This window comes from Nyctereutes procyonoides, unplaced genomic scaffold, assembly GCF_905146905.1.
Source record: "Nyctereutes procyonoides isolate TBG_1078 unplaced genomic scaffold, NYPRO_anot_genome, whole genome shotgun sequence".
Classification (NCBI taxonomy): domain Eukaryota; kingdom Metazoa; phylum Chordata; class Mammalia; order Carnivora; family Canidae; genus Nyctereutes; species Nyctereutes procyonoides.
Window position 1 is genome coordinate 21,133,455 of NW_026575041.1, and position 12,587 is coordinate 21,146,041.

General features: G+C 45.0%; 1 protein-coding gene across 5 annotated transcripts in view; it reads left to right on the forward strand.

The window, feature by feature from the left end:
- Positions 1-12,587, forward strand: part of AMOTL1 (angiomotin like 1) — a 147,657-nt gene that overhangs the window by 88,853 nt on the left and 46,217 nt on the right. For all 5 annotated transcript variants that reach the window (XM_055320824.1, XM_055320825.1, XM_055320828.1 and 2 more), the window contains one exon: positions 8,971-9,262. In XM_055320824.1, the coding sequence (XP_055176799.1) occupies positions 8,971-9,262 (292 nt within the window). The remainder of the gene's footprint in view (positions 1-8,970; positions 9,263-12,587) is intronic.

A 12,587-nucleotide genomic window follows, 5' to 3' on the forward strand; every position in this document is an offset into this window, starting at 1 on the left:
AGCAGAGACAAGAGGGGTAACTGTTTATTAATATTTTATTCCTCTATGAATGTATTAATTTGATTTTTAATGTGTAAACAGATACTTTATAAAGGCATGGAAGGATGGTGTTTGACCCAGCCCTCTATATGGGACTGATAAAAACATCTTACAAGGTGATGTCAAGCAGGAGGTGGTGTGGACTGCCTTGCATGGAGAAACTTGTTCATTTCTCCCCTTGGGCCATGCATCTCCACCACCCTCCTTCCCAGCAGGGCAGGGGGAAAATGTGTGGTGTAACTAATGTCCTAAATCACTCATCTTTTCTTTTCTTTTCTTTTCTTTTCTTTTCTTTTCTTTTCTTTTCTTTTCTTTCTTTTCTTTTCTTTTCTTTTCTTTTCTTTTCTTTTCTTTTCTTTTCTTTTCTTTCTTTTCTTCTCTTCTCTTCTCTTTTCTTTTCTTTTTTTCTTTTCTCTTTTTTTTCTTTCTTTTCTAAGATTATTTATTTATTTATTCATGAGAAACACAGAGAGAGGCAGAGATGTAGGGAGAGAGAGAGGCAGGCTCCCTGTGAAGAGCTCAATGCGGGACTCAATCCCGGAACCCCAGGATCACCATCTGAGCTAAAGGCAGATGCTCAACCACTGAGCCACCCAGGTGTCCTGATCATATTTTTCTTTAAAAATGCACTGTGTGTTTTTCCCCAGAGAAATCTCCAGGGTTGGTTTTCTTTAGGATAGATGACATTATCTGGGAACATGCCAAATGAGGGTACAGCAAAGAGGAAGGGAATAAAAGGGGATCCAGTCAAGGAGTGCATGTGACAAATTAAAGAGAGACAACAACTCTCTTCAAGAAACTCATATCGATCCAACTGTGCAACCAGAGTGCAGTTTAAAACATGAATGAGCCCAAAGATGTGTGTTGGAGAGCAGGGCTTACTTGGTGGGCTTCAGGTTTGGAATGCATCATATTACAAGAAAGAATGCCTAATGGGCCCATCTTCAAATTGGAAATGCCTGGAACAGGAAGAATTGTCAGAGTAAGCGTGTTTCCAAAGTGGTGATTTATACAGTTATGAAAATGAATTGCTGTGTAGGACAAAAGGTAAGCCAAACCCAAGGTTGTTGGATTAAAAACTGTGTGTTGCCCTTAACAAAAACGAGGCTATGGAGCTCTATTTAAATTACACCAGCTAAACATGTGTTTGGAATACCGGCATTAGAGCTCAGGAGTTTCTACAGTTTTTAAGCTGGATCATGGCTGAGTGAGCCAAGTAAAATGCTGCTTATTCTGAGAAACAGCTCTGTAGTATGGGAATTTTAGAAGCCAGGATCAAATTCAGGTTACTGTCTCAGGAAACCTAACACAGTTGCAGCTATAATGAATTAAATGAGTGACCTCTTCAAACAAGAGGCTTGTCTCTCTATTCATCCTGCATAGAAATAAATCTGATCTTAGTTTACACAAGATTTGAGTCTTCTTTTGGACATTTATGATTATTACTGGTGTCTGCACAACCACCGGGGTCTGGGCAGGGATATGGGTTTGGGAGAAGATTTGAGGGGTTATGAGTTCTGGCTCTTCCATTTTGTAGTAAATTGTGTAAGTTCTCTGAGTCCTTTCCTTATCTGCAACTTGTTACAGCTGATTGTTCCTAATACTGATTTTTCTTCCCGCAAAAAAAAAAAAGAAAAAGAAGGAAAGTAGAAATTATCAGCAGTCCCATTATCTAGAGATAACCTGGGTTAGGTACTCTGTTCTTTGCGTTTCTTGGAGGGTCAGAAGATCAGAAAATACTCTAAGTGGGAAAACTGTGGAAATAGGAGGTATTTTTGCTGAAGGACAGGTCTTAACCCTTGAACCTCTTCACCATGGGCCAAGAAGCCCTTTATTATTTCATCTTGTTTTTAAATTATTTTATCTCATTTTGTTTACTTCCTCTGATTATCAAAATAGTAATGCAGATGTTTTTTTTGGCTTGTCTTTAGTTTCTAATTTTCCACAATGTACATGTATCTAATCTTAGATAATGGATTTTTTTAAAAAGTAGCCAGATGTGTTCATTGTGGAAATCATATAAAGAAAAACAGGACAAGGAAGAAAAATCCACAATCCCCACCTAGCATTAGCCTCTCTGACTTTTTGTTATATTTTCTTCTAGTCACTTTTCTGTGCATTGTGTTTCATGCATACTAGGTGAAGTCCTTATATATAGAGAGATATGATTTTTTAAAAGTCCTTTCTTGGGACTCAGTGAAAACTTACTGAACCGAATTGCTAATGTCAATAAACTGAAAGAAGTTGTTTTGATTTTATATCTCTGTTAATAAGTTTGCTTTGGAAAATGTATTTAGCTGGTGCATTTTCTCTTTTGAAGTTCTTGATCACATCCTCTATTTACCCATTGATGTTTATTTTCCTGCCACATTTAAAATTTTTTTAATTGTTAATCACACAAGCCAAATATATTTAATGTTAGCATGATGGCCTAATTGTAGATGAACAGATAGTTTCATATGTTGAACATACTTGCTGATCACCCTTGACGCTTGAGGATATAGGGATAGCAGAGAGGGAACAGATCACTGGTCTGTTTGTATGAATTGCTCTGATGGTTACAGAATTCTGGAATTATCTCCCAAGTGAGGTTTTTTGGTGTACGTGTGGTGTGATCTACAGCAGTGCTGCCCAACAGAAGTATAGTTATGAGCCACATATGTACTTAAAAAGGTTCTAGCAGCCACATTTTTAAAGTCTTTTAAAAGAAAACAAGTGAAATTAATTTTAAAACATAGTTTACTTAACCCTCTAAAATGTAATATAAAAATATGTTTCTAAAAGCATGTTTTAGTTAGCTAATACCATTATTTCAACAAGTAATCAACATAAAAACTATTAATGAGGGCAGCCCCGGTGGCTCAGCGGTTGAACGCCGGCCTTCAGCCCAGGGCGTGATCCTGGAGACTTGGGATCGAGTCCCACGTCAGGCTCCCTGCATGGAGCCTGCTGGTCCCTCTGCCTGTGTCTCTGCCTCTCTGCCTCTCTCTCTCTCTCTCTCCTCTCTGTGTATTCTCATGAATAAATAAATAAAATCTTAAAAAAAAACTATTAATGAGGTATTTTACATTTTTTGCACTAAGTATTCAGATTTTGATGTATATTCTGCACTTCCTGCACATTTTAGTTTGGACTAGCCACATTTCAGGTGTTCAGCAAATGTGGCTACTCTTTGAGACTGCACAGATCTCAAAGAAGGTAAGACTTTGTGTCCTAGAGAGAGGGCCCTGACATGTCCAGACATCACCTTGAAACTGCACTTATTCTGCATTGCATTACAAGAAAGCTCTTCAAAAGTCAGAGATTCTGTGGTGCTGGAGTGTGGGATTCCTTATTGAGTTTGAGTATTAGGAACTGTGATTCTCATCACATGGTGTTTGAAGAGGAAGGAACACTCAGGGGTGGCACTTCTTGTCTTTCTCCTAACACCCATCAGCAGTGTGTGCTAACAACAGACTAACAAGTATCAAGAACTTCCCTAAAGATAGACACTATGTGGGATACTTTATATTCCTTATCTCATTTAATTCTTGAAACAATCCTGTGAGGTAGATGTTATCATCATCACTTAAAGGTGAAGTTAAAAACTCGCCCATGAATCCATGGTTAGAAAAAAAGCAAAAGTGGAAAAAAGAGCCATCATACTAAGGAACAGGGCCCTCCTGTACTAACATGGGAGGTAGACTTGGCATGATGGGTTCTAAACCACCTAGTTTCAAAGCCTTTTTTTTTTCTTTGTAAAGACTAAGATCTCAGCTTTGTGAATCCTAAAGTTTGTATACTTTAAAAATGGGGTAGTATATGGCATGAGAGCAATGAATGCCCAAGTTTGTGAGAAATCATTGACCCAGTGGATATAAAATGCTAATGTGGCACATTTACGTACAGATGTCATGTAAATTCATATAAATTCATTCATTTATAAATGAGCTAGTGTATGAAGGCTTGTGGTGTGCACAGAGGAGCAAGTGGACTGTTGATTAGAGGTCATCAATGACCCTGTTTCCCCAATCCAAATAACATTGTTACTTCTGTCTTAAGCTTCATTTGTGACCCCAAATACATTAAGAAGGGCAATGATGAGGCATCTGGGTGGCTCAGTTGGTTAAACATTTCACTCTTGATTTTGGCTCAGGTCATGATGTCAGGGTCCTGGGATGAGCCCCACATTGGGCTCCCTGCTCAGCGGAGAGTCTGTTTCTCCCTCTGCCCCCTCCCCTTGCTCATGCTCCTGTGCACTCTCTCTCTCCCTCTCTTTCCCTCTCTCAAAGAAATAAATAAGACCTTTAAAAAAGAGGGACAGTGACATGGAGCTATGTTATTTTATTGGCAACATCATGATTTGAGATTCTAACTAGAACCAATGATCCAGAACCAACCTAAACCCCCTAGATCTCTTCTTTAATAATACAATGTTGACAGTTTAGCCATTGTTTGAAAGCACATCAAGCATAGGTGGTTTCCCTACTTGGTCTTGGGCTTAGGGGCCAAATCAACTGACACAAATGTATTGGGTACCAACCTAGTATAAGTCATAATTTTCTATCCTTAAAAAACATGCATGATAAAAATTTGAGAGAAAAGACACATGTAAAAAAATCAAATAATATTACATTTAAATCAAAATTCAGGGAACAAGAAATGTGATATAGGCCAGTGGTGGTAGGTTGTCAGGATTGTGATTTCAGCTGATTTTAAGTTTGGCAAAAAGAAATGGATACCAAAAAAACCAACCAAACAAACAAAACAACAACAACAACAAAAAGAAATGGATGCCAATTCTGGGGTCAGGCTCTTTGCAGCATGATCCAAGTCATTGACGATGGAGGGCCGGTCTGTAAGACTTCCCCACATGACCCCCATTTTGTCTCTTAGATGTGACTCTTTAACTGCTGGGGTTTTTTGTTGTTGTTTTTTGTTTTTATTTTTAAATACATCACGGTGGGCTTAGCTTTGCTCAGACATATTTAAGTAACTGGTCACTTACTGGTCAGTTGGGTGGCACATGGAAAAGGTCACTTTCTGCAGTATTTCAAGGCTTATTGAGTTCCTTGAGAAAGGAGCAGGATCTGTTGGTGGTACCTGCCTCAGGTTTTGTGAGCGTTAAGTCAGGTGATGATATGTGGTGCCTGACAGATAGCATAGACCCACAATAAGTGTTAGTTGAATGCTCTGCAGACAGGACACTAGCTTATGAAAGATAATAATGTGGACTGTACGGAATAATCCACAAGAACAACTCAAAGACTGATTTTCAGCCTTCACGCTTCCCCTGAGGCTGCTTGAGCCTGCTGAAGGTGTGACGCTTTTGTGTTAGGGTATAATCCTGGACTCCTTCCTGGGCTGTGGTTGCTCAGACTGGGCCTCAGGAACCTAGGAGTGAAGGACCAAAGGGTGGCTGCCTTCCCTCCCTGCTCTCACCAGGCTAGGGAAATAGTGAACTGAGTGGACTCTTGAATCAGAAAGACCGGGTGTGGATCTCCTTTAACGATCCTGTTATTTCTATGACGTTTTGTAAAGTTACCATCCTGTGCGTTGTTTTTCTCTCCTAAATGGGCTGACAATGAGACCTATTTTAAAAGGCAATTATAAAGGTTAAAATGAGTTGCTGCCATAAGTGTTAGCATTTATTGGAATTCTTGTGCACGCAACACTCAGTGCTAGGCTTTTTTTTTTTTTTTTCTTTTTTTTTAGGGGCTGTGGGATTCAGAGGATAGTAGTAATGGTGATTATAGCTCACATTTGTCCAGTTCTTGCTTTATGTTGGGCTTTATCCATATTGTTGACCCCTCAAGTCCTGTAGCATTGAGCTAAGTAGTACATAGTCCCAGGAAACCAAGACACATGGTATCAAATAAGCTAGCTCTGTGACTTCACAAACTACAGGGGCAGTAGGCTCACAAGTAGATAATGATAGCATAGAATTCTACACGCAGGTGTTTTGCAATACATATTGGCTCCTATTCCATCTTTTTCCCTTTTCTCTGTGTCCCCATTGGTAGGGACATGACCGATCAATAGCAGTATCATTGGAATCTGAGGATGGGTTGTTCCTCGTATGATCTCATGGGCAATTGTCCTGTCCTGTCCCAACACTCTTCTCTCCCCCTCATTTACACTAAGCTTAAATCCACCTGGTCCAGATCTTTGATTTCACCAAGCCATTGGCTGAGTAGTGGAGCCAAGGAATAGAAGTTTGCTGTCCTGCCTGCGCATCAGCCACTGTGTTGTGGGATTTATTGAATGTGTAACTGAGTTATTTATGAGGTCAGTGTTCTCTTTAGTAGAAGAGTTCCCATTTTGAAAAAGTAAGTTCTTTTCTGCCCTCTAATCCTGGCAAACACCTGTTTTCCTGCATTGCCACTCATCACCATCTAGTCACCATCGTGGATGGCTTAAACTGGCTTTCAGGAAACACTTCTTTTTTGTTCTAGATCAGAAAAGGATGAGAAGATAAACCCACCATTGACCATAAGTGAGTCCCAAATCCCAGAGTTTAAGAAATGTTAAAAGATAGATGCCCCAGCCCACAGTTGCCTGGCTCAAAGGGAAGGCCCGTGCTTCAGCCTCATCTTTGCCCACCTTGGCTCCAAGGAGACATGCCACATTTGTCCCTTGCCTTGGACAAAGTGTGAAGGGGGTACTTGAGGCTGGGAACAGGCATCTGCCTTTGAATCAAGGCCGTGTAACATGTGGTGTTTGGCTTCTTGCCAAGGCAACCTCTTTCCATGAAAAATACACCATAGGATTTAGCCAGCCTGTAGGGGTACACTTCTTCAATAACAGATTTGGGGTTTGGGGAAATCCATACTTGATAAGAGTTCTTGTAATCTGGAGTGAAAACTGGGCCTTATGGAGCATTTCACACTTGCCATGGAGTTGGACGTCATACACACAGGACAACACATATTCACATACACCTGTCAGCACAGAAGGGGCACAAATTTATCAAAATGCAGAAACATTTTATTTCTAAAGAGATAGATGGATAGTTATATATAGTACAGAGTGGGAAGGAGGAGGGGTGGTTCACATCTCCCCACTGACAGCATTCTTTCCTGAAATCTGAGGATGCCTGGAAGATGGAGGTCACTTAAGGATTCAAGGATCAAATTGAGCTCCGTGGTTCTCCACCTTGCCTTGGGGAACTTAGATCCAACAGGAAATGGAAGGGGCTTCCTGATTGGAGGCTTAAGGAAATCTAGTTGGGAAATACCTTCTGAGTGAGGTTGAGAGCTCTGGTCTTTGTTACCAAAGCAAGGCCTTTGGTAGGTCATGTTGTTAGGATCTGCTGGATTTCTTCTGAGGTCATCTTTATGAATGTCTGCATATCCACTTAGGGAGGGCTAAAGTGACCCTCGCCAAATTTTCTTCTAGAGTGCGATGCAACATTTAGCTGCCAGGAGGAATCCTGGCTACAAGAGATGCTTACAAAATGAGCAATATAGAGGCTGACAGGGTCCAAAAACATTCCTGCAAATCTATTTAGAAGGAAAATAGAAGGCCAGGTCAGCCTCTTGGGGAAAGTGTGTGTGTGTGGGGGGGAACTCTGAGAGCTTTGGCTACAGCTGGCCACGAATCACGAGAGGAGACATAAGTGTCAAGAATTGGAAGCAGGAGCTGGATCTCCAGAGGACTCCACCCTGTGATGCAGAATGTGGGTAGTTTAGGGATGCTGATAATTCTTCACAGTCCAGTTCCCAGACTGAGAGACCTAAAAGGTCAAGGAGGTCACTAAGAAAATGAATTTTCCTGAGTCTGCAGAAGACAGGCAGCTGAGGTTGAAGAACTAGCCACCTAGATCATCATTGCTGCTTCCACCTGCAGAAGTGGTGGTGGGACCCCTTGGCTTAGGCGAGAGAAAATACGACGATTCTTACGGAACAGGTAACAGAATAGCGATGAGGGGACAACTGGGACAGAGCCAGAGATGGCAGCTCACGGTTTCAGATTGAGGAGCTAGTGCCTGGGCTTTGAACCTTCTTTATAATATGGCTAAGAGCCCCAGACCTCTCAGCCCGGCAAATCAAAACAAAAGACTTGTCTCTTCCCTAAGACTTGTCCATTTCATCGGAAGGTAACCCTCGTCCATCCATTGGTGTAAAGTCCCAAATCTAGGAGTGATTTTTAAATTTTCCTCACCTCTCTCCCTGTCCGTGATATATCCAGATGTATCCGGAAATCCTCCCTGCTTTCCCTCCTGCTACTGCCCCGTGAGACTCCCTGGGTTCTCCCCTAGGCCACACCTTGGCCTCCCTGCGGGGCGCCCTTCGTCCATTCTAGCCACTGTGCGTCCCATCCCCACACCACTCATTGGCCAGCTCCCCCATAGGCCATAGGCTGCACCCTAAGCACAGGGTTGACCTTGGCTTACAAAGGCCCTTGCCCATTGCCCTGGTCTTACCTTGTACCACTTTTGCTGATGCTGCTTCATATCGGCTCTCTCTCTCTCTCTCTCTCTCTCTCTCTCTCTCGTGCTTGGTGCTTGGCTAAGTCCTGACTTAGGCCCCATACACCTGCTAATTCCCCTACCTGGAATGCTATCTTCCTCCCCTTGGCCACTAATTCTATCCAGTCTGCCATTCAGACTTCAGCTCAGGCACCTGCGTCTCTTCCCCTGACCTCTCAGTATGAACTAGCCACTCAGTCCCTCCTGTCCCATTACTCTGCAGTGACCTGGCTTTGCATGATGACTTGCCTGTTTCTGTCCCCAAGAACGTGAGCTTCGTGAGAGCAGGGCCTGGCCACCAAAACGGTGCTGATCCAGAGGGCGATCACGTTATCTGTCTGTGGGTGAGGGCCCGAACCTGCCAGTACAGGGCACTGATGACCCGTGGAAGCAGGGGCCTGTCGCTAGTCCATGTCTCATTGGGACTTTCTCCTCCCACTGTCTTCCCGGGGTCTCATGCCCAGTCTCCACTTCCCTTGCAGCCGTCCCTGCCAGCTCCCGTTCCCGTCGACAGTACAGCAGCACAGCCCGATGTCTTCCCAGAACCCCCCTGTCAGCGGGCCACTGCACTCCGTGTCCTTGCCACTGCCGCTTCCCATGACCCTGGCTGCTCCGCAGCCTCCTCCGGCCGCCTCACCCAGCCAGCAGCTTGGTCCTGATGCCTTTGCCATCGTGGAGCGAGCCCAGCAGATGGTGGAGATCCTCACTGAGGAAAACCGGGTGCTTCACCAGGAACTTCAGGGTTACTACGACAATGCTGACAAGCTCCACAAGGTATGTGACCTTCGTAGGAGGCAGGAGAGGGAGATGGTTCTCTGGACGGGACAGAATTTTTTTACCTGTTTATGGGGCGGTGGATGCACTGACGCAGTGGCCAGCAGCAGCCCCTTTTGATGCCAGGCGCTGTGCAGAGCTTTAGGGAGATAAAGAAATAGGATACAGGGCCTGCCTTAGAAGAACTTATAGTCCCAAAGTGGGCAAGTCATCCAAGCTCCTACCTGCAGTAGAATGTTAGGCACTTGCAGGAGGTATGGTAGGGGTGTGGCCTTGGGCCTGAGACCCACAGGTAAGTAGTATTTCCCCAGGTGGACGGTTGGAAGAGGGGGCACTGAAGGGAACACAGAGGAGTGAGTTGGGAGAGACAGGTTTGTTTTGACATCCAGGAACCTCAATGATTGCTGTGTTGGTTTCATTAGCTGGTCTCTGCAGGAAGCAGCATGGCCTCAAGACCAAGAGCAGGGTCCCAATTACTGCCCACCATCCATCCTTCTGTTTGGCATTTGTCAGGTAGGGAGATGCCATGCAATTCCAGCCCATGTTGGTGTCATGGGGACACCAGGGTGTGTGGCGGCCTTCGTTCACAGGGCTTTATGCTGAGAGCCATGTAGGAAAGCCTCCAGCAAGATGAACTGGCGTAGGCAGTGATTTCATGATGACCCATGCGTCAGCCTCTGAAATTCCTCTGGGAGAACAGAAGAGTGAAGGGGGCAAAGACAATATAGGGTATTTTGGGGCAGCAGAGCCACAGGGCACTAGAGTTTCCTTTCTGGAAGCCAGGAGGCCTGTGTGATAGGAGTGGTCTTATAAGAGTCTAAGTACCTGGCTCTGTCCTGGACAATCAGGGGCTTTTATAAAGAGAAAAGGTAGGAATAGAAATGCTGCCTGACTACAGGAGCATTGCCATTTGGTCCCAAGTGAGAGTTAATGCTCCCGGCTAGCTGGCCAGTGGACTGTTCACCTCTTAGGTTAAGGTGTGGTCTTTTTGCTGGTCAGCATTTCGGAGTGGTCAGGGCCTCTGATTGCCTGGCACTGCATGGCTGGAAGCAGTGGGTTTGATGGTACAAATGTTCACAGACAGAATCTGCCCTAGCACGTTCGTGCAGAGCTTCCACCGAAAAGGTCTGCAGCTCTCTGGAGTCAAGACCAGACTTGGCTTAGAGAGCTCTGGATGCCTTCCCTGGAGGGAAAAAAAGAAATGAAAGCCAGAAACAAATGGGCTGCCCAAAGTTTGTGGCCTCACTCCCACCCTAGTCGTACCCCAGCAGCTGGGAAACCAGCACACTGTCTCGTGGCCTTGGCTGTAAGTCACTGCTCAGGCCCAAGCCTGCCTCGTATACCTCCCAGGGCAGCTTCCTTCTAGGCGCCATCTGAACTTTGGGAACTTTGAGAGGGAACTTTCCCAGTCCCTCCTGGGAAATAAGTAGACCTTTTTTCTCCCTAACGAGCCCTGTGGCAGACCTGTCTTATGCAGACCCACCTGAGCGCAGTTTGGTTCTGGGTCTTTCCCTGGCTGTCTTTGAATAGTTATGTGGAAGGTGCAGAAATTGGGAGGTCTTGTTTTTCTTCCTGGACTTCTTTATTAACATGTACTTTTCACTGACCTGTTAAAACGTCTCCCTCTCGATTTCGGTGCACATGTCTGTTTTGAAAAACAAAATCAAATCTCCCAGGGACTCAGCTTCCCTGCTCAGGGGATAATTCTTAAACATTGTGGCCAAAAGGATTTTGATGATTGAAAGAGGAAAAAATCAAAAGTTATTTCCCTTCTGGAACTCAAAACTCCTTCTGTCCCTTGAATATTATAAATGGTTCTATAATCATCACACCATTAACCAGTCATATATCAAACTGGACTTGTTAGTTTGAACACCCAGGTTTTGCTGGAGACTGCTGTATTAATTAGTAGTTCCCTGGCTGTTTGTTAACAACTTAGGAGCAAGAGACCCAAGGGCTGCATGGAGTCTGTGACTTAACATTTTGTGGCTTGTCCCTGAGGTGGGCCTTGCCCCAGGTCTTCCCGGCATATGGGCTGCACGGCTTGGCTCATCTGTCAGCAAGTCTGGGGCGGGGACCATCGGATGAGATGGTGACCTCACTTCTCGGTGAGGATGACCCTGCTTCAGCTGGAGACACGTACAGTGCCAGAGGATGTGGCCACCGAGTGCCAGCAATAACATCCAGTCTCAGATCCTTACGGTGTTGGGAGCCTTCGTGGAGATTCTTGTAAGGGCAAAGCCAGAAATAGATGAATTTATAACGACAGGCCCTAGCCAGGAACAGAGCAGGAAGGCATGACTAAACTGAGAGTGTGAGCATGCCAGAGCGCGGCCTAGAGAGGAAGACCCTGTTTCCAGAGAGGTGCAAGGTGGTGATTATCGCTGTTGGTATTGGAATGACAGCTGAGGACCCCCAGAAAGAGAAGCTATTTGTAGGTTTTCCTTTTGGTCACTTATTTGCTCCTCTTTCCTCCCAGTTTCCCTGAAGCCTAATTAATAGCTAAACCTAATTAGTGGGACTGGACTGTGGGCTGTTGGGAGGGTCGGTCTCAGAAGCCATCAAGGCACACATGGGCATTTGAAGGGATGGAGCCAGTATTGATGGTTCCCTGGGCTTGCTTGCATCAGGACCCTGGTCTGTGGTCAGTGCAGCAGCGGTGGCTCTGATGGGGCCATCTGTGGCCGGTCTTTGTCCTGCAGGTCTCTGGGCTGTGCGCTTGAAGGGGCCCAGGGAAGATATCAGTATCTAGAGCTTGGAATGGCTCAGGTTTTTCCAGGCTTCCCACTCTGCTCCTAGTTCTGTTTCTGGAACAAGGGAGTGCTTCCCTGTGGGATTCCGTGGCCTATGCCATTTGGCCTGAAAGCCTCCTGACATTGGCTAGAAGGTAGGTGGGTGCCATGGAGGCAAACCCAGGGCTATCTTCACTGGGTTGTACTGGGACTCTGAACTGGCCTGGGAGGCTTGAGGGTGGGTGGGTTATATAAAAGCCAGCCTGTCCAGCCTTCCCCTCATCTCTAACGAACATCAGGGGGGTTCACATGTTCCGGACATGAAGATATGTGGTTCCTGTTCTGAAGGAGTGTACAGTCAAATCATAGAGCTTTAGACTGAACATTCTTAAAATTCTCTGCCAGTTTCCCACCCCTTAGGGATCCTCGCTTCATGTCCTTGAAGGGAGATCATTCATCTTTTTCCTGAATGCCCAGAGGAGAGAAGCTCCCTACTGGGCATACTTCCAGAAAACATAGTTAGGAAAGTCTCCCTTCTGCTCAATCAAAATCTGCACCCCCTTGAACTTCCTACCTTGGCCATAGCTCTGTCC